The sequence below is a fragment of the Podarcis pityusensis genome, assembly GCF_964106645.2.
Source record: "Podarcis pityusensis genome assembly, chromosome: 15".
Taxonomy (NCBI): domain Eukaryota; kingdom Metazoa; phylum Chordata; class Lepidosauria; order Squamata; family Lacertidae; genus Podarcis; species Podarcis pityusensis.
The window spans coordinates 15916750-15936424 of record NC_138040.1 but is presented as its reverse complement, the minus strand read 5'-3'; the positions used below and the strand labels follow the sequence as shown (position 1 = coordinate 15936424).

The 19675-nt window shown below is 49.3% G+C and overlaps 1 protein-coding gene across 2 annotated transcripts in view; it reads right to left on the bottom strand.

Annotated features, from left to right (window-relative positions):
* Positions 1-217: 217 nt before the first annotated feature.
* The window catches only part of STX1A (syntaxin 1A), a 40062-nt gene continuing 20604 nt past the window's right edge, over positions 218-19675 (bottom strand). Inside the window, exons 4-11 of one of the 2 annotated variants that reach the window (XR_013980080.1) lie at positions 19388-19462; positions 18127-18200; positions 14090-14198; positions 9349-9422; positions 7624-7761; positions 5541-5676; positions 4113-4388; positions 3015-3053 (exon numbers count right to left, since the gene is read on the bottom strand). Coding sequence is in view for 1 of the 2 variants with exons in the window: in XM_080983857.1 (XP_080839983.1) it covers positions 2976-3053; positions 4113-4223; positions 7624-7761; positions 9349-9422; positions 14090-14198; positions 18127-18200; positions 19388-19462 (659 nt within the window). In the remaining variant the exon portion in view is untranslated. Of the gene's footprint in view, positions 3054-4112; positions 4389-5540; positions 5677-7623; positions 7762-9348; positions 9423-14089; positions 14199-18126; positions 18201-19387; positions 19463-19675 lie in introns of both variants that reach the window. The other variant, XM_080983857.1, reaches the window with a different exon arrangement.

Here is a 19675-nt window from a genome sequence, read left to right as displayed (position 1 = left end):
ACACACAGAAAGGGCTCAAGGGCCAGAGCACGGTAAGAGTTGGATTTTTGAGAATAACTTCTGTATCTCTTCACCTTCCCTAACTCCTAAGCATCAAGGCATGTTGCTAGCCTTCCTGTATGTTGGAGAGGGACAGAGTGTTAAAACGAGGTGGCTGCATAGTCAACAGGAGGACAACACCCCCCCTCCAAACACACACAGAGGAGCCAGAAAACTCTTCACAGATATAAACACTTTTTCTTTATTCTACATAAAATCCCATCCAGAAAAGGAAGCTGCTTTTCCACCTGAAGTTTTATAGAGGGGGTTGTGGCGTAAAGGGAAAACTAAGCAGGCCAGAACGTCAGAAGAAGGCAACAGACGGACGGACAGTTCCACATCCACGAAGGCAGGAGAGCGAGGCAGCTTGTGAGGGCAGAGAGAGAGAGAGAGAGAGAGAGAAGGACACTTGGCTTCACACAGCAACACAGCGATGCTACGAGACTCCAGGGGAGGCCTCCGCAAAGATGGATCAATAAATGTCCTTTCCCTGTGAGGAGGCGGAATACTGGTGGTGGCACTTCAGGGCTCTCAATTAAAAAACAAAATACACATACACATACACACCCCAACAACTGGCAGGTTTGCTGTCTGGAGTGCAGAACAGCTTCCAGAGCACAGACACATCACAGATGGCTCAGGGTTCGACATGCAAGGAAAGCGGGGAAGGTCTGGAGGAGGAGCAAAGCAGCAGATGGCCAAATGCTGCCACGCCAGGCTGCTTGCAGAAGATTTCGGGCCAGGAAATGTGGGGAAGAAGCAAGCGGATGGCAGAGAGCAAAGTCTACAAATGTAAATTGCACGTGCTCTTCAGAAAGAGGGTCTTTGGCCCCTGCCCCAGCTGATGCAGGGGGAAGGAAGGTCTGTGGTCCTGCAGCGAGAGGGAGGGAGACAACCTCAGACTACAGAAGGACCACACAGTTGTTGATGCAACTGCCATGTGGGACTCTTGGCAGGTCAGAGCCTGGAGTAGTTCTGCAGTAGGTGCAGCTGAGGTCCTCTCGGGAGCGGAGCAGGCCTCATCCTGCTCGTTCCAGAGACTCAGCTTGTGAGCAGAGCACATTCTCTCAGGAGGCAGCAAACGCCTTGTTAAAAAGGTCTCATTGCACTCCGATGGCTAAGGGAGGAGAGGGCGAGCTCTGGATCCAGACAATGGCAGTGTTGCTTTTCTCCAAGAGACCTGCTGGTGCTGGGAAGCAGCTGGAAGAGCAGAGTTAAAAGACCGGGGTGGGGGTTGGCACTTGCTGCATTGCATATGTAACTGGCACCACCCTTAATGGGCTCTGGGGGAGGGAGGAAGGGCAGAAACCCCTCTCCTTGTCGCAGGGACGGGAGCCAGCCATGGCTCTCTCGATGATGGGCTGCAACTCCCATTACGGCCATGCTGGTTGGGGCTGATGGGAGTCCTGCATTGCAGGGAGTCGACCTAGATGAGCCTTTGGGTGCCTTATAGTTCTGCGGTTCTGAGTTGGGAAGGCAGGAACATCTGGTTTCCCACCCATGTGCAACCCACAGCTTCTCTCCTGTCCCCCTGGCACAGGGACAGATGGATTCAACACAGGGTCTGCATTTCCAACAGGGTGAGCTATTTGCTCAGTCACCCCTGGGAGCAGCTTGCCACCCTCACCTACTGCTAGCAGGCGCAACCGGGTGTGTGTGCTTTTGGCAAAGGGAGTAACTGGTCTGGCAAGGTGCACACAGACTCGTGCAGAAAGATGCTAGGCACTGTCTTGCACAGGGCAGGGAACCTGTGGACCTCCAGGTGTTGACTCCTAGCAGCCGGCACAGAAGTGCAGAGTCGAAAGTGACCCCAGTGGGTGATCTCTTCCAACTCCCTGCAATGCAGGAATGGTCAGGGATGATGGGAGTTGGGAGGCCAGCAACATTTGGGGAAGCCAGAGATTAGCAGCTCGAGAAACTCAATTACAGATCTTAAGTCCATGGAGGGTTTCCCTGAGAGGGTAAAGCTGCCCACATGCGAAGTGTTGAATCGGTGCCACTTGGAACATTTTGGAAATTCTGGAAAGAGGTGCCGTTTCACACCTGGAAATTCAAAACACGAGCTTTGCTGCTGTGTAGGGCTTGAGAGAGAGAGAGCCACAGCACATTTGGACAGGAAGATTCACGGACTGCAAACTGCAACCCCCTCCACCCCCCAAAAAACCAAGACGCTATTCAGCATAGGCCTGAAAACCTTGAGAGAACATCTAAAAATAATGGGGACGGAGCATCGACAGCCTGCTTCTATTGACAGGTGGCTGCTGCCTGCTTCTAAAAGTGTCCTTTACAAAAATAAAAAACATTGCATTTTGATTTAAATCTAGAGTTGCGCACCACCCCGCGGCCGCCTTAAGTGAAAAGGTCGCATCCTGTTTTAAATAAGTAGACAGGCCTTGATGGCGTAGGGCAAGAACCTGGCAGGAAAAAGAAGTGGCTCAGAGCAGAGTCAGAAGGGACCAGCCTGCCCATTCTGTGGCTGGAGAGAGCAGGGGCTGGAAAGAGAAAGAGGAAAATATTGGCCCTTCCCCTGGGAGAGAGCAGGGTCCAATTTTGCACACCTTTGTTGGCAAACTCACCTCTGAAGGCAGAGAAGAAAGAGAGGGGACCTCACTGGGATGGAAAGAAAAACACAGAGGAGGTGAGTCATTGGCCAGTGGAAGCGAAGGGAGGGGGTGTCCCTCTGAGGAGATCAGGTGGGGAATTTGCATGTGCCTGTGGCCTTCCTCCCACCCCCCACCCCACTGCACTGGACACGCAGCATTAACACGAACAATCATGCATAAGAGACGGGGAGCCGTGCTGGTGGGCCAGTTCACCCCTGCGGTGGTGGCTTGCTTCTGCTGCTTCTGCTGCAGGGTCTGGGGTTGCTGCTGGCTGGCTGGGCCCAGGCACTCTCCACCTCTGCGCCCCCCCCCCAAAAAAGTGTCCTGGGCTTTCTAGCCGAAACTCCCGCCAACCGTTGAGGCGATCACAATGCCCAGCACCACGCAGCAAATGATGATCATGATCTTCTTCTGCAAAGAGAGGAGGACAACATCAGACAAGCTCTAGGCTGGGTCAGGCCACTTGCCCATCTAGTCCAGCCTCCTGTTCTCGCAATGGCCAACCATATGCCCCCCAAGGGAAACCACACAAACAGGATCTGAGCGCAGCAACAACTCTCCCCATCCCGTGGTTCCAGCAACTCACATTCAGAAGCATTGCTGCCTCCGACTGTGGGAGGGAGATCAGAGGCATTCTGGCAAGTAGCTGTGGATAGCCAATTTGGCCAATTCTCTCTCCCCCCCCCCCCCAAATAATTTTTATTAAGTTTTCGATTTTGCATTTCAAAATAAAACAAACTTTAAAATATCCAGGGACTTCCCTCCTTCTCATTCCACGGTTCATTTTTGTACCATACCTCCCTGCATATTTTACTACAACCGTTCAAAACAATTTTTTCCACTTTTACATCCGTCAAAAAATTACTTACTCTGTTGAATTTGTCTTAGTGCTGCCAGCATTTTTCAGCTGTATAGTTATTTTCCATATTCAATAAATAGTCTTTAAATGAATGTTCTTCTTGCTCTCTTATTCTATATGTTAAATCTACAAGTTCTGCATAATCTGTCAATTTAAGTTGCCAGTCCTCTTTAGTTGGGACCTCACTCAATTTCCATTTGGGGGCTAACAAAACATGGGCCGCAGTTGTTGCATATATAAATAACCTTTCCTGACCCTAGGAATTACAAGTCTGAGTTATCCTCAACAAAAAGGATTCTGGTTTTTGGGGGGGAAAGTGTTTTCAACATTTTTTCCAATTCATTATAAATCATTTCCCAATACACTTTTAACTTTTACATGTCCACCACGTGTGGAAAAACATTCCCTCTGCTTCTTCACACTTCCACCACGTATCTGAATCTGTTTTTATAAATCTTAGCCAACCTACTTGGAGTTAAATACCATCTATGGAACCAGACCGCGATGTTTGGCTGGTGATACACCGCAATGTGGAAAAGCAGATATCGCCCAACCCTATTGGTGGCCTTTGCTGCCTGCAATGCTTCTTTATCTGCAAGGCACTAACTTACCCGCCTGGCTTTGCTCTGGTACTTGACTGCTTTCTTGGTGTCTGAGACGGCCCTCTCCACGTAGTCCACCGAGTGCTCCACGTTGTATTCAATGCGGTCAATCATCTCGCCCTACGCAGCGGAGGACGCACATACGTTGCTCTTGTTTTAGCAAAGCCACTGGCAGGGGCCTCCACCTGCTCCCCTTTCCCTCCTGCCTGCTCACAAACATCTTCACTGGGGGTTTGCAAGAGGGAAGATTCTCCCACTTCCCATTCCAAGCGTTCAGTCCCAGACCTGCCAGTAAGGAGTCAGAAGGAGAGAAGAAGGAGGAAATGGATTAAATTGAGAACCGGTGCAGTATAGTGGTTAGAGTGTTGGACTAGGACCTAGGACTGGGTGATCTTGGGCCAGTGACTGCCTCTTAGCCTAGTCTACCTTGCAGGGATTAAATGGGCAGAAACTGCCGCTTTGAGCTCCATGGAGGAAAAAAAAAAGGATGCAAATGCAATAAATAAAAAGAATAAATCACAGGCAACAGGGAGTCCGGTTTTGCACAGAAAACATTCAAAGAGACAGGAGGGAAAGGCTCCACAAAGTCGGTGATACAAAGACCACACATGTTCCAGCAGCACACCAGGAAGGCAGCAATGATAAGGACCACAAATGCATGCGGGAAGGAACACAAATGCAGCACATCCCATTCCCAGGTCTTACTCCTCTTGACCCACCTTGGCTGGCAAAACCAGAAACGGGTGCCCTCCCAAGGGAGCACAGACTGCCCGGACCAAGCTGCTCCAAGACACAGCTGAGGAAGGAGGCTGAACCTCCCTTTCCCTAGCTCCATGATCCTGCGGAGCAAATTGGTCCGCAGCAGGGACTAGAGGCATAGTGAGCCTTCCACTACATGCACATAAACTGAGAGACGTCAAGCAGGGCTCTGGTTTCAGAGGGCTGTATCCCACCCCTAGCCCTACTCAGAGCAGGAAGTAACTGAAGCTCTGGTGGATCAGGTCAAAGGTGCCCATCGAGTCCAGCATCCTGCTCTCACAGTGGCTAGCCACATGCCCCAATGGGAAACCCACAAGGAGGACCCCAGCACAAGAGCCCTCTCCCCTCCTGTGGTTTTCAGAAGCATCACTGCCTCCATGGCTCATAGTCATCCATCTCTTCCTCCACGAATTTCTCTAATCCTCTTTTAAAGCCATCTAGGTTGGTGGCCGTCACTGCCTCCTGTGGGAGGGAGTTCCACAGTTTAACTCAGCGCTGTGTGAAGAAGTCCTTCCTTTTATCCTGAGTCTTCCAAGATCCGGTTTCATTCCGATTGTCCACCTGTTCTAGTCCTCGCTTCCCACTGGCATCATAGGGGACACACACCACCAGGCATGCAGGGACAGCACAGGCATGCAGCAACCTCAGCGCAGGGAGCTGGGGGGGAGGGGACATTACCTGCCAATGCCTGGGTGCCCTTCTCCAGGTGTGCACGGCAGCATGGGGGGGATAGAAAGAGGGGTCAGGAGGGGCAGGCGCTGAGCTCCAGGAATGGAGGGTTGTCATCAGCTCAGCTCTGCTCAGAGAAGACCCACTGAAATCAACAGGCCTACATTAGTCATGCCATTCAGTGGGTCTACTCTTGAGTAGGACGAAAGTTGCAGAAAACCCTGGTTCTCACCTCAAAGAGGAAACCTCTTCAAGGTACTGCACTGCAAGGCGCCTGCTATTGATGGGGCCCACGGACCTTGATTTACATATGCTAATTTATTTTTAAATATCACAGAAGGGAAGGGAAGCAACTCCCCTTCCGACCAATCCAACAAAGCCATCAACTGATTTGCACCATAGCCAGATCCCCACAAAAATCTACTTAGTAAATAAATCCCCCTCCAATTTATTCAATTCCCGCCCCCCCATCAGAATTCATTTATTGCAGTGGGTCGGACTACAGGTATACGACTCTTTGGGCTCTTTCCAGCTTTATGATCCTATGTGGTATCTACAAAAGATCATTCTAAATTAATCCCCCAAATGAATATCCTACCCACTAACTCAGATTTTATTTTATTTTTATTCATTTGATGTATATAACCGTCCCCCTTCATCACAAGATCTCAGGGTGGTTTGCAGGATAAAAACACAAGGTAAAAACACAGGTAAATAGTTAAAACGAAAACAACAACAAAATAACTCCCTCTCCCACAAACATATGTAAAAGATCACACAAACCCATTTCGACATACCCAAAGTAATTGGCCCACCTGGAAACAATTGGGGGTCCCATTAGCCCCCACCCAACCGGATGTGCTCCAATTCACTGGCTGCATTTCGCAGCCGGGAGGTGGGAGCAGATGAAATTTGCAACCCTGTGCCATGTGTTTTGCCAAAGATATCTAGGGGAGATAGGTGGGGGAGCAGCGTGGGGGGCAGCTGCTTGCAACCTAACAATTTCCTAGAGACAATGGAGAAAACAAATACCATTAGATTTACAGTGGTACTTTGGTTCTCAAACACCTTGGTACTCAAACAACTTGGAACCCAAACACTGCAAACCCGAAAGTAAGTGTTCCGGTTTGCGAACTTTTTTCGGAAACCAAACATGCTCCATTTTAAGTGTTACGCTGAGGTCTGTCTGTTTTTGCTATTTATTTTGCGTTTTTGTGGCTCTTTTTGTTTTGCTTTTGTGACTGTTTGGAACCCAGTTCAGCTACTGATTGATTGTGTGACTGCAGTACATTGCTTATTGCTTTCATTTTATGGATCAATGGTCTTGTTAGATAGTAAAATTCATGTTAAATTGCTGCTTTAGGGGTTGTTTTTAAAAGTCTGGAACAGATTAATCCATTTTGCGTTACTTTTGATGGGAAAGAGCGACTTGGTTTTGGAACGCTTTGGTTTTGGAACGGACTTCCGGAACGGATTAAGTTTGAGAACCAAGGGGCCACTGTACTGCTGGATAAGTGTTTAATGGTTCTTGTATTTGTTGAAAAACCAATCCAAAATTGTTTTTAAAAAATAAGTTTGGGAAACCCTGATCTACACTGACAGACAGCAGCTGTCCCAGGTTTCAGGCGCAGGGGTCTTTTCTTTCCCTTCACCAACAGGTCCCCGGATGGGTGCAAACAATGTAAAATTCAGAGTTAAAAACAGTTAAAACACATCACAAGGATAGGATGAGAAGTCCTGAAACACGCAGATACCAGGTGCCCAAGGCCAGGGTGAATCAATTCACATCGGAAGAGGCTGCTGGATCAGGCCAATGGCCCATCCAGTCCTGCATCCTGTTTTCAGTGTGGCCTGTGGGGAACTGGCAAGCAGGATCCGAGCACAAGAGCATCACTCTCCCCTCCTGGGGTTTCCACAGCAACTGGAATCTGCTCCGCCCACTTTGGCCTCTGGCCCCGCCCATGACTGGCAGGTGGCTCCTGAAGGTGACACAGCCCTCGGGGCCAGCCATTGGTTCCTCAACCTGCCAGTCCCAGGGGTCCACTCTGCAGTTTCCCACCCCTTCCTTCCTGCCCCCCAGATCAGCCCTTACCTGGCTCTCCACTAGCATCGCCATGTCCATGAACATATCATGCAACTCCCGGATGCTGTTCTCGAGCTTGATGATCTCGCTGTGCCGAGTCTCGATCTCGTTCAGCGCCTGCTTCGTGATGTTGGAGTCCATGATGATCTGAGGATGAAATAATAAATAATAATAATAATTTTTATTTATATCCCGCCCTCCCCAGCCGAAGCCGGGCTTAGGGCGGCTAACAACAATCAAATAATCCAACATTCTAAAAACATTTCATTATAAAAATTAATTAAAATTAATTAACAAGGCAGGGCGTGAGCAGCCATTGGGATCGGGGACCCCCAGGCTCCAGATCTCCAAGATCTTTCTCTCCACCACCCCCCTGCCTCGCCCCGTCTTGCATGACTCGGATGGAGAGAGTCTCACGATCCTGCCAGACCGCAGAAGTCGCTTCCCTGAGAATCGCGGCTTCTGTGAAAAAGGAAATGAAATGGCATTCCTAGGCAGAACGGACAGCTCAGTTGGTTAGAGCGTGGTGCTGATGGTGCCAAGGTTGCAGGTTCGATCCCTGTATGGGACAGCTGCATATTTCTGCATTGCAAGGGGGGGGGTGTTGGCCTAAATCAGGGTTTCCCAAACTTGGGTCTGCAGCTGTTTTTGTACTACAGTTCCCATCATCCCTGACCACTGGTTTTGCTAGCTAGGGATGATGGGAGTTGTAGTCCAAAAACAGCAGGAGACCCAAGTTTGGGAAACACTGGACTACATGATCCTCAGGTTCCCTTCCAATTCTACCATTCTGTGTTTCTATGGTTCTAGGCACTTAGGGTTGGAAGTGCATTTGTGTTATGTCTGCAGAAGTCCAAGGAATAAGTCCGGGGGGGGGGGCAGGTGCTGAATAAAATTTTCAGGGTTCAGGGACTGACACTCACTTGATGTGGGGGCAAGTTGAGAAATGACTCTAGGTGTTTAAGCAGGCTTTATTGTTTTCTTTTTTCCATGCCACAGATGGTTAACGCGGCCTGTCAGCATGGTTTGAAGGTGCAGTAATTTTATTGACACGAAGTAGATTAGGGAGCAGTCCATACCTGGGCAGGAGACCTGGGCCTGCCTAGACGGCCTTGAGTGCCATGTGAAAAGCAGGAGAGAGAAAAACTAACAAGGCTTTGCCTCAGCGGCTGGGCTGGCAGCTTCTGCCTGAGAAACGTTTGCGGTTTTGTTTTGCAAGGCTGCAACTCTAGTGGTAGAGAGCAGCCTCTGTTGCACCGGATGGCAATTAGGGCCGAGGTCTCAGCAAACGCCCTTGGTGTTCTCCCCACTGTGGCAAAATAGTTGCCCACAGACTAGCTGGATCTACACTCACCTTTTAAATGTTATTAGAACACTAATATTGTTCTAAAACATCAGTCAAGACAGAAAAAAACCCCATTTGGTTTCCTTTCGCCTCTTTTCCACAAAGTCTACCACCTGGTTTGTGATAGCTAGTTGCTCTGCAGCGCCCTCTGGTGTCACATTTTAATAGCGGCTGTATGGTTCTCAGGACCATTCCTTAACTTTTTCTTTAGCGTTAAAAACCATGAGTGTAGATCTGCCCGCTGCCAGGTCAAAGAGGTGGCACTTCTAAAGCAACCCCCATCTGAACAAAGAAAGTCTTCATTGGTACCCCAAATCTGAGACTTAAGACTAGCAAGATCACAAAGCTGGGGGGCGGGCGGGGACGGGGGCGGACGATGACACACATACCCCAGAAGAGAAAATGGCAGGGTTCCCACTCTCCAACATATCCTCCAGCTCCTCACTGGTGGTGGTTCTGCCAGCTGCAAAGGGCACAGAGAAGTCAATGCATCCCTTTCTTTCCAACATGCTGTGGTTTGAGCAGTGGTCTGGGGTCATGGTGTGTGTGTGTATGTATGTATGTATGTATGTATGTCTGTGTGTGCAAAAAGACTCTGCAGGGTCCCAGACTCTGGCATCCTGGAGCTGCCCAATCAGCACAAAAGGGAAGCTTTCTAGGCACTGAGAATAAGTCTTCTCAGCCTTTGTGCTGGCAAGCAGTGAAAGAAGGGGAGACAGCTTCATAGGAGGGGCTTCCAGGGTCCCTCAGGAGAAGGCGCGTGGAAGAGCAACAAGGAGGACTTGCTCCATATGCTCCAAAGCTAAGCATTTTTTAGGAACTCTGAAAACACTAAGGATGTTTCAGTTTCAAGAGAATGGGGTGCAAGTTATGGAACTTAACACAACTTAAAATCATTCCAAAAGAAGGTGTTGGAGCCCTCCATGCACCCAGGGACGTGCGCAGAAAATGGTGGCTAGCTGGAAAGCAGCATATGGCGATCCACACTGCTTGTTGCAATGCAATCCCATTACTTATTATTATTTTTGTTACCTTAGAAGGCCCTATAATCTTAGAAGGGACATGGCTGTGGCTCTCATGAAGGGACCCTGCTCTCCTGAATTTACCATGACACCACTGGGTTTGAGGACAGGCCATGGTTCTCTTTCTTAATATTTTATTTATTCATTAAGTCTATATACTGCCCTTCATCAGAAGATCTCAGGGTGGTTCATGATATAAAAATGCAATATAAAATCACAAATAAATAGCTAGAACAAAATACCGCCCAATCCTGGTCCCACATTTTAAAATATATCGATCAGCCAAAGCCTGGCGCCAAACAATGTATAATGAAGGTGCTAGCCGAACATCCCTGGGGCCAGCATTCCACAAATAGGGAGCCACTGCAGAAAAGGCTGGTTCTCGTGTTGCCACCCTTTGGGCCTCTTGCGATTATGATCACAGAGTCCGGGTTGGTTTATATGGGGAGAGGCGATCCTTGAGGTTTAGTCAATGTTTCTGCTTAGTTCCTACAGGATCTGCCTTCAAAAGGCACTTTTGCTCATCTTCACAACTTTCCTTTTACCCTCAGCAAGTAAAAGTGAAGATTGCAGACTGCCCCTTCCCTGTGCTCTGCCCTAGATTCCCCCCCCCCCATCAGCTCATCTCCAGCTAAGGCTGCCGATTGGCTCCATCTCCTCTAGCCGGCTGCCCGCCTTCCCTCCCTCCTGGCAACCGGCTCTCCTCTGATTCCCAACTTCTCCCACTCAGTCCTTCTATTCTCATCTCTCCCAATCTCACCTCCACCCCCTTACCTGTTCCCGCCAGCTCCTCACATGCCCACCCCCTTCGCACTGGCAGCCTGAAAAAAGCCACATGCGCGCACGTCGCCTCAAGGCACTGAACAACTTATCTGCCGCCAGGGATGCCTTGCTGGCCACAAAGCCCAAAGGCCAGGCGGAGGGGCCGGCCGCAGCATGCCCTGAGAAGCCAAGCAGGTAAGGCATGACCCGCAGGAAGGAAAGCAAGAGTCGCAGACCTGTTGGACGCAGAGGAATGGTGGGAGGAACCAGCTGGGGAGCCCCAAAGGAGAAGGCTCAGAGCCAGGGGGGTGTCGGTGGGACAACAATGAGTGGTCAGAGGGAGAAGACTGGGAAGAGGTGTCAGAAGCTGAAGAGGTGACGGGCTTAGTGAGCAGGGAGAGTCTGGCAGAAAGGAGTCAGGCAATAATAATAATAATTTATTATTTGTACCCCACCCATCTGGCTGAATTTCCCCAGCCACTCTGAGCGGCTTCCAACAAAGACCAAAAACACACTAAAATGTCACACATTAAAAACTTCCCTGAACAGGGCTGCCTTCAGATGTCTTCTGAATGTCAGGTAGTTGTTTCTCTCTTTGACATCTGATGGGAGGGCGCTCCACAGGGTGAGCACCACTACCGAGAAGGCCCTCTGCTTGGTTCCCTGTAGCTTTGGTTCTCGCAATGAGGGAACCGCCAGAAGGCCCTCGGCTCTGGACCTCAGCGTCCGGGCAGAACGATGGGGGTGGAGACACTCCTTCAGGTATACTGGACCGAGGCCGTTTAGGGCTTTAAAGGTCAACACCAACACTTTCAATTGTGCTTGGAAACATACTGGGAGCCAATGTAGGTCTTTCAAGACCAGTGTTATGTGGTCTCGGCGGCTGCCCCCAGTCACTAGTCTAGCTGCCGCATTCTGGATTAGTTGTAGTTTCCGGGTCACCTTCAAAGGTAGCCCCACATAGAGCGCATTGCAGTAGTCCAAGCGGGAGATAACTAGGCAATGAAAAGTCACAGGTGTCTCCCCCTCCTGCTGTGACCAGCTCCCCTTCCCTCTTGTCTCCCTGAACCAGAAGAGGCGTGAAGAGGGCAGAGGAGTAGGTGGCTTCATGCAGGTGCAGTCTCAGATTGCCTGGAGAGGAGGGGACTTGGGGAGGTGGGGACCTTCAGTTTCAGCAACTGCTTCATGGGGGCAAGATCTACCAGAAATAAGTTGCTGTGCTCATTAGGCCAGACACTGCTGCGCAGATCTCGTTTTTGCTAAGAAAGTTTCCACACAGGAAGGTGTGTCTGGGGTGAGGGTGGTTCACATGGCTGAGCTTTTGAGTGTTGCCGAGGTGGTGTTTGTTCCTTCCAATTAATTAGAAGCAAAATTTGAAAAGGTGTGCCAGACACAGCACAGTGTTACCTAAAACCGCCCTTTTCTTATAGCCAAGATCTCCCTAAAATGTTTAATCCCATTCAATCCTAGTCAGCCAAAATCCTCCTGCAACGCTTTCTCCTTACAACAGGGGTGTGGTGCCCTCCAAACAGAGTAGAACTACCAATGGCCCATCTAGTCCAGCATCCTGTTCCCAAATGTTGGGTGATAACGCCGAGGCCGGTGCCTCCCCCACAACACAGCATTGCCCGGAATTCATCACTCCGGTGTCCCGTCACGCTGATGTGACCCATATCCAAGGACATGAGCTCATGACTAGCAGAGCCCAAACAGACTGAGTCTTGAGGTGTAACATCTAAGCCTAATTTAACACACACAAAATCAAACGTAACATAAGAAAACATGGCTCCTCTCTCTGTCTTTCTTGTTATTGCAAAAGCAATAGCTGTACAGTGGACGCTCGGGTTGCGAATGTGATCCATGCGGGATGCAAGTTCGCAACCCGCAGTGGCGCGTCTGCATATGCGAGGGTTGCAATTCGGCGCTTCTGCGCATAGTGCGATTTAGCACTTCTGCGCATGCACGACCGCCAAAACCCAGAAGTAACCCGTTCCGGTACTTCCAGGTTTCAGCGCGTCCGTAACCTGAAAAAAACGCAACCTGAAGCACCTGTAACCCGAGGTATGACTGTACAGAATAGAAACAGCGTACCTCACTTTCTGCTTGCAAGACTCCAACAATCAGTGCTGGAATGTAAACACAGACATGTGACATGTAACAATCCCACACATCTGCAGCACGGGAGGAATGGAATTCCAACAGTAGCCAACCAGATGCCTGTGGAAATCAGAGGATCATAGCTCCCATCCGTCACAGCAAGCACGGCCTGATGATCAGGAGATCATAGAGCTGGAAGGGACAAGTGTCATCTAGCACAACCCTCTGCAATCTACCTAACAGTTACATGCCCCCCCCAGCCCACATTTTACCAGCTTTTACACAAGAATATCATGGGGGGCTTTGTCAAGAGCTTTACTGAAATTGAAATACACTTCCCCTTAATTGGTCAGCTATGGTTCCGTGGCTGGGGGCTCTAAAATTCCTGGCACCTACTTATTTAGAGGTAATTTTAATCAGTTTTAATATTTTAACTTTTGTATGTTTTAAACGGCCTCGGCCCAGTATACCTGAAGCAGCATCTTCACCCCCATCGTTCAGCCCGGGCGCTGAGGTCCAGCTCCGAGGGCCTTCTCGGTGGTGGCGCCCGCCCTCTGGAATGCCCTCCCATCAGATGTCAAGGAAATAAACAACTATCTGACTTTTAGAAGACATCGAAAGGCAGCCCTGTTTAGGGAAGTTTTTAATGTTTGATATTTTATTGTGTTTTAATATTCTGTTGGGAGCTGCCCAGCCAGATAGGCGAGGTATAAATAATGAATAATAATAATTAATTATAATGGTCATAATCATCATCATAATAGTATGATTGTGAATTTTTCTCCATTTTATTGGTTTACCTTTTTGTAAACCAGTTTGAGGTTTTTTTAAACAATCAAGTGGTGTGTGTGTGTATAAAATAAATAAATGAAGTTGTTGTTTCATTATCTTTCTTTTATAGTGAAATTCTACTTTTTCTGCTAAGCATTGAGAGAAACAATGAGAAGAAATCAGTAATTTGAGCCTCACTTCCAGAAACAGGAACTAACCAATATTGTCACCATGCTGGCCAGGAAGCTTCCAATAAAAGGCACGGTAGCTCTGAAAAATAGGATGTTTCCCATACACAGTGAATAAGATAATGCCTGTGTGTGTGTGTCACTAAAGACAAAGACAAGGCCTGAATAATCAGGAGAACAGCACAGAAAATAGGGGAATGAAACATTTGGCAGTAGTGAATTCCCTGCAAGGAGAGAGCGAACAACGGGCAGCAATTCTCAAGAGAAGGGGGAGCATGGAAGCAACTCACTTATTTCTAGCTGCCTTTGGATCCTGCCCTTGCAGCGCTCCCGGTAGTCCGACTGGGTGGCGTTGTACTCTGACATCACCTCCACAAACTTCCGGGACAAGGTGGAATGCTGGGCGGGTGGGGGAAGAGAAAACATGGCTGCCATCATTTTCCAGAACGGTAAGCATGTTAGTCTGTCCGCTGCAGCACCGACAACCAGGCATCCAGAGATCTCCGCGTGGTCACAACTGGACCCACACCAGACGCAAAATGTGCCTCGGGAATTTCAAACACCGGCACCAAGAGGATTCTGTGACAATTGATTTACTTCTGTTTATTTTATTGCATTTATTTCCTCTAAGGAGCTCAAGGTGGAGTACATAGGTCTCTACCCCGTTTTATCCTCGTGACAAACCCATGAGGTAGGTTAGACGGAGAGCGCATGGCTGGCCCAAGGTCCCCCAGCAAATTTCTTGGCTGAGTGGGGATTCGAACCCTGATCTCCCAAGGTCCTAGTCCCGCACTCTGACCACTAAGACCACACTGACTATCCATCAGTAGGTTTTCTTAAGAAAAGTAAGTTTTCCTTAAGAAAATCTACTTCACACACAACATATCCTGCAATTCATGGTGTTTGCAATGGGGCAGAGGAAGAGCAGGTCCAGGACGCCCCTTTGTGGGGGGAGGCGCGGACCCTCAACAATTGCCCGTAGAAGTCAGAACCCTGGCACTATCACTGACCCCTTGGCCCCGCCAGTTGGGGGGCTGATGGGAGCCACAGCCCCCCGCCCACAACACCTGGAGGGTACCAGGTTGCGCCTCGCTCCTCTAGATGGCCCCACCCTGTTCTGCTCCCGATACCCTTGCGTAATTCAGAAGAGAAATAAAAGACTAAAGCACGGAAGAGCATCCCACCCACCCGCTGCTTCCTGCTTTCCGCCCCAGCTCATGCACCGCAGTTCCTTGCCTCTGATTAAGGAACAGGCGGCTGCACAGCAAAACATTTTCACACTTGCTCTCCCCGGCGCATCGCCCATCTGCTGTGTTTCGGGGAGTCAGAGAGAGAGAGAGAGAGAGAGAGAGAGAGAGAGAGAGAGAGAGAGACACGTTTCTTTGGAGATCAGACTTGGCTGCTCATCATCGTGTGACGGGGAGGTTGGGGGGGGGCGATGACTTGGAACTGGCTTTGTTTGTTGTGAAGACGAGCTGTTGGTGCCCTTCAGCATCCACAAAGGCTGGGGAGAGGGGAAAAGTCAGGCTCTTCCTCCCCAACCCCATGGGAAAGGGGGGGGATCTCATCAGGAGCCACCCCCCAAACCAGCTACTTCGCCCCCTCAGCCTTAATCCAGCCTTCCGCTTTGAAACTGGACCAGAGATGGATGAATCCCTCCATTTCAGCTGCTCATTTCTCAACCCTGAGTTCAGCTCTTGTTTTGCATCTTTTTAACAGAATTTGTCAGCACTTTTCATATGCCGTTTTTCCGAACGGGCACATTCTTGCAAGCGATTCCCCTAAAATATCACACCTTCTTGTATGTTGCATCAATTTAATTTATTTATTGAATTTATATCCCCACCTCTTCTTTCTCCAGGGGGCTCAAGGATGGCATACGCCAGTGGTTTTCAACCAGCGTACCGTGGCACCCTGGGGTGCCTTGAATGATGGTCAGGGGTGTGTGGGCAACACTGGCCTCTGCCCCTCTTTCTTTCCCTCCTTCCTCTGTTGCCCTCTTGTGTCTCTGCCTCCCAAAGGTTTGCACAGCTGTTTATTGCAGCAGCCCAGGCCTTAAGCTCTGCAGGCAAAGGTTGCCTCTTGGAGGTAATAAATAATAATAATAATAATAATAATAATAATAATAATAATAGTAAAGGTAAAGGGACCCCTGACCATTAGGTCCAGTCGTGACCCACTCTGGGGTTGCGGCGCTCATCTCGCTTTATTGGCCGAGGGAGCCGGCATACAGCTTCCGGGTCATGTGGCCAGCATGACTAAGCCACTTCTGGCGAACCAGAGCAGCGCCAGGAAACACCGTTTACCTTCCCGCCAGAGCGGTACCTATTTATCTACTTGCACTTTGACGTGCTTTTGAACTGCTAGGTTGGCAGGAGCAGGGACCGAGCAACGGGAGCTCACCTTGTTGCGCAGTTTCGAACCGCCGACCTTCTGATCGGCAAGTCCTAGGCTCTGTGGTTTGACCCACAGCGCCACCCGCATCAATAATAATAATAATAATAATAATAATAATAATAATAATAATGCATTATTTATACCCCACCCACTCTGGGCGGCTTCCAACAAAAGATTAAAAATACATTAAAACACCAGTCATTATAAACTTCCCTAAACAGGGCTGCCTGAGAGGTACCTTTTCTTTGGGGGCAGGGGAGCAGCTTAGAGACCAAGGGCCGCAGCAGCAGCTGCCCAGAGGGATCCCAAGGAAAAGGGGGCTGAGAAAGGGTGAGAGGCTGCCAGCTCGGCAGGCAATGGGTGACATAACCGGGTTCCTGAGCCCCACAGAGGTGCCGCAGAAAGAATCTAGTTGGTTACGGGAGCTGTGGACTCAAAAAACCTCCTCATTTAATTCCCATTACCACCCTGTGAGGCTGGGAGGCAGTGACTGGCCCCCCAAGGGCAACCAGTGAGCTTTGTGGCTGAATTTGAACCCGGGTCTCTCCTGGGTCCTAATCCAACACTTTAACCATTGCACCACACTGACTCTACACATTTTAATTTGGTACACACTTTCCCTAATGCAGTCCCTTTGAGTACACCTTGCTTGGCTGTAGAGGAAATTCAAAGGGGAGATGAAATTTTGCCTTTGGCTTTGTTTCGGAAGTGCGAACGAGGCAGCAACATGTTGAAATGGGAACCACAAATGGAATGTGCCCCCCCTCCCCCCAAAAAACCCCTAAAGAGAATTCAGAAATATTGGTTGAAAGATTCCTGGGTTAACAGGACAGCACTGAGGAGAAATTTGAACAGACCACACCCAAGTTAACACCCAGCTCACAGCGCAAGGGACCAATTCCAACAAGGCTGAAACCAGCAGTGAGTAGAGCTGAGGCAAAAGTGGGCGGAGCAAAAGATGCAATTTTTTTCATTTGTATGTTCCAACCCATCCTCTGTCCACAGAAGCAAGTAGCAGCATCACAAATTTGATGGCACATCCCAGTCTGGCTCAGGCACATGAGGAGAGGGTGTAGCTGGGCCACTGAGTGTCCCAAGGGCCAGATGGAGAGGGTTCGGGGGGCCACATTCATCAGCCCCTGCCAGTGGTAGGAAAATACCCAGTGCCAAGATTTGGTGTTTTTCAATGAAAGGATGTGACAGAAGTTTTACTGTTCCTTAAAAATAAATTATGCATGGTGTGGAGGAAGTGGAAAGAGAGAATTTTATTTTTAAAGCATTAAAGGACAGGCTTGCAGAAAAAATCTTCAGGAGGTGTCTAGTCGTACAAACCATAAAACAGAAGGAATGTAACAAAACTGATCATTATTATTATTTTTAACTGCGAAGATCAAAATATAAGCATCCAAGGGGTGTAAGCCATCCAAGTTTGTACTCAAGAGTAGACACACTGAAATTAATGGCAACTAACTTTGGGTAGAAATCGAATACAGCTCCATCTTTTTATATTTCAAAATATAAATATTATTTGTCACAAACCACACCAACGCCAGACTTTGGGTCACTCGAATGGAACCAATCAGCCAGAGGAGAAAGGAAGGACTATCTCAGAGTGCCGTCGACTCTCTTTCCTTGGAGCTTTTTAAACAGAGGTTGGATCCCATCTGCCAGGGATTCTGTAGCTGAGATTCCTGCATTGCAGGGGGCTGGACTAGATGACCCTTGGTGGTACCTTCCAACACTACAATTCTATGACTATGGACAACATATTGTGACATGTAATATTTCCAGGTGCCCCGAAGTTCACACCATTGGATGTTAACATATGGAACTCACTGCCACAAGAAGTGCCCACTGGATCATAAGGCTTTAACGGGGGCTTAAAAGAAACTCACAGACCAGGCAGTGAGTGGGTAACAGGGCCACCTACCTGTGTCTTTCTTATTCTCAAATCTGCTGACGATCTGTTGAGCCCTTCCTCCTGCTCAATGCTCTGCTCAATACCTAAGGGGGAGAGAAAAGCAGATCAGACGTTCAGAGAAGGAAGAGAAAGGGGGCGGGGGTTGAGAAACAGATGGGACTCTCTCTCTCTCTCTCCTTCCTCGCCTGCCTGATGCCCATTTCAGACTAGGTTAAAAATAGCTCCCCAGAAGGCAAAAGACCATCTAGGAGCATCCCTAAAACTGCCCCAGGAAAGTCAGAACACCTCATTTAATTTAGAAGGAAAAGCAAAAATCTGGGCTATGAAAGGTGAACCCTGCAGCCCAAATAAAGGATGCAAATCTGCATTTCCTTTGGTTATCTCCAAAGGAGAGAGGAGAGGAGCTGCCCTGGTTCTGAGATCTCCAGGCACAGCCAAAAGGATCTTGGAAGCCATGAAGGTTGAAAATCTTGAAAAAAACAAGGCAGAGGTTCCTAGGACATCCTTGACTTGCAGATCATTTTCCACTGCCCCTTTTAGGGGCTTCCTCCATTCTGATTTATACAGGGACGCGGGTGGCGCTGTGGATTAAACCACAGAGCCTAGGACTTGTCGACAGTTCGAATCCCTGCGACGGGGTGAGCTCCTGTTGTTCGGTCCCTGCTCCTGCCAACCTAACAGTTCGAAAGCACGTCAAAGTGCAAGTAGATAAATACCGGTAGGTACCGCTCTGGCGGGAAGGTAAACGGCGTTACCGTGCGCTGCTCTGGTTCGCCAGAAGCAGCTTAGTCATGCTGGCCACATGACCCGGAAGCTGTACACCGGCTCCCTTGGCCAGTAAAGTGAGATGAGCGCCGCAACCCCAGAGTCGTCCATGACTGGACCTAATGGTCAGGGGTCCCTTTACCTTTACCATTCTGATTTTGGAGGACAACTTGCTCTGTAGGGCACAGATGCCCCTTTTACCCCTCCAACAGCCATTTCCCACAACACCTCTGAGCATGAGGACTAGAAACTTGAAACACACCCACCCAACCCCAAAAAAGCAGAGTATCCCAGGAAAATAAATATTGAGCCTCCAAACGTGGCCCCCTGCACTAAGCTTGCCACCAGAGCCTTGCAGTTCTATCTCCTGCCATGTCCACCGAAGGCTGGCCATGCCACCTGCTTCCCTCGGCTGTGCCCCAAGTCAAGAGAGATGGGGGTCGGAAGCCAAACCAGCCCCTGTGCGTGGCACCCTCATCCTGCCCCCGTGCAAGGAGATACTCACTCTTTAGCTTGGAGCGCACTTTGTTGGCTGTCTTCTTGATGTCAGACATGAGCTCCTCCAGCTCCTCCTTGGTTTCTGGAAGGCAGAAGAGGCAGGAGAAGGTAAGATCATTATCTGAGCCTGCTGGATCAGGCCAATGGCCTCACCTACTCCAGCATCCTGTACTTACAGTTGCCCAAAAGATTCCCTGAATGGGAAACCCACAAGCAGGACCCGAGTGGAAGAGCCCTCTCCGCTCCTGTGGCAGAGAGTTCCATAGTTTAATTATGTGCCCAGTGAAGAAGGACT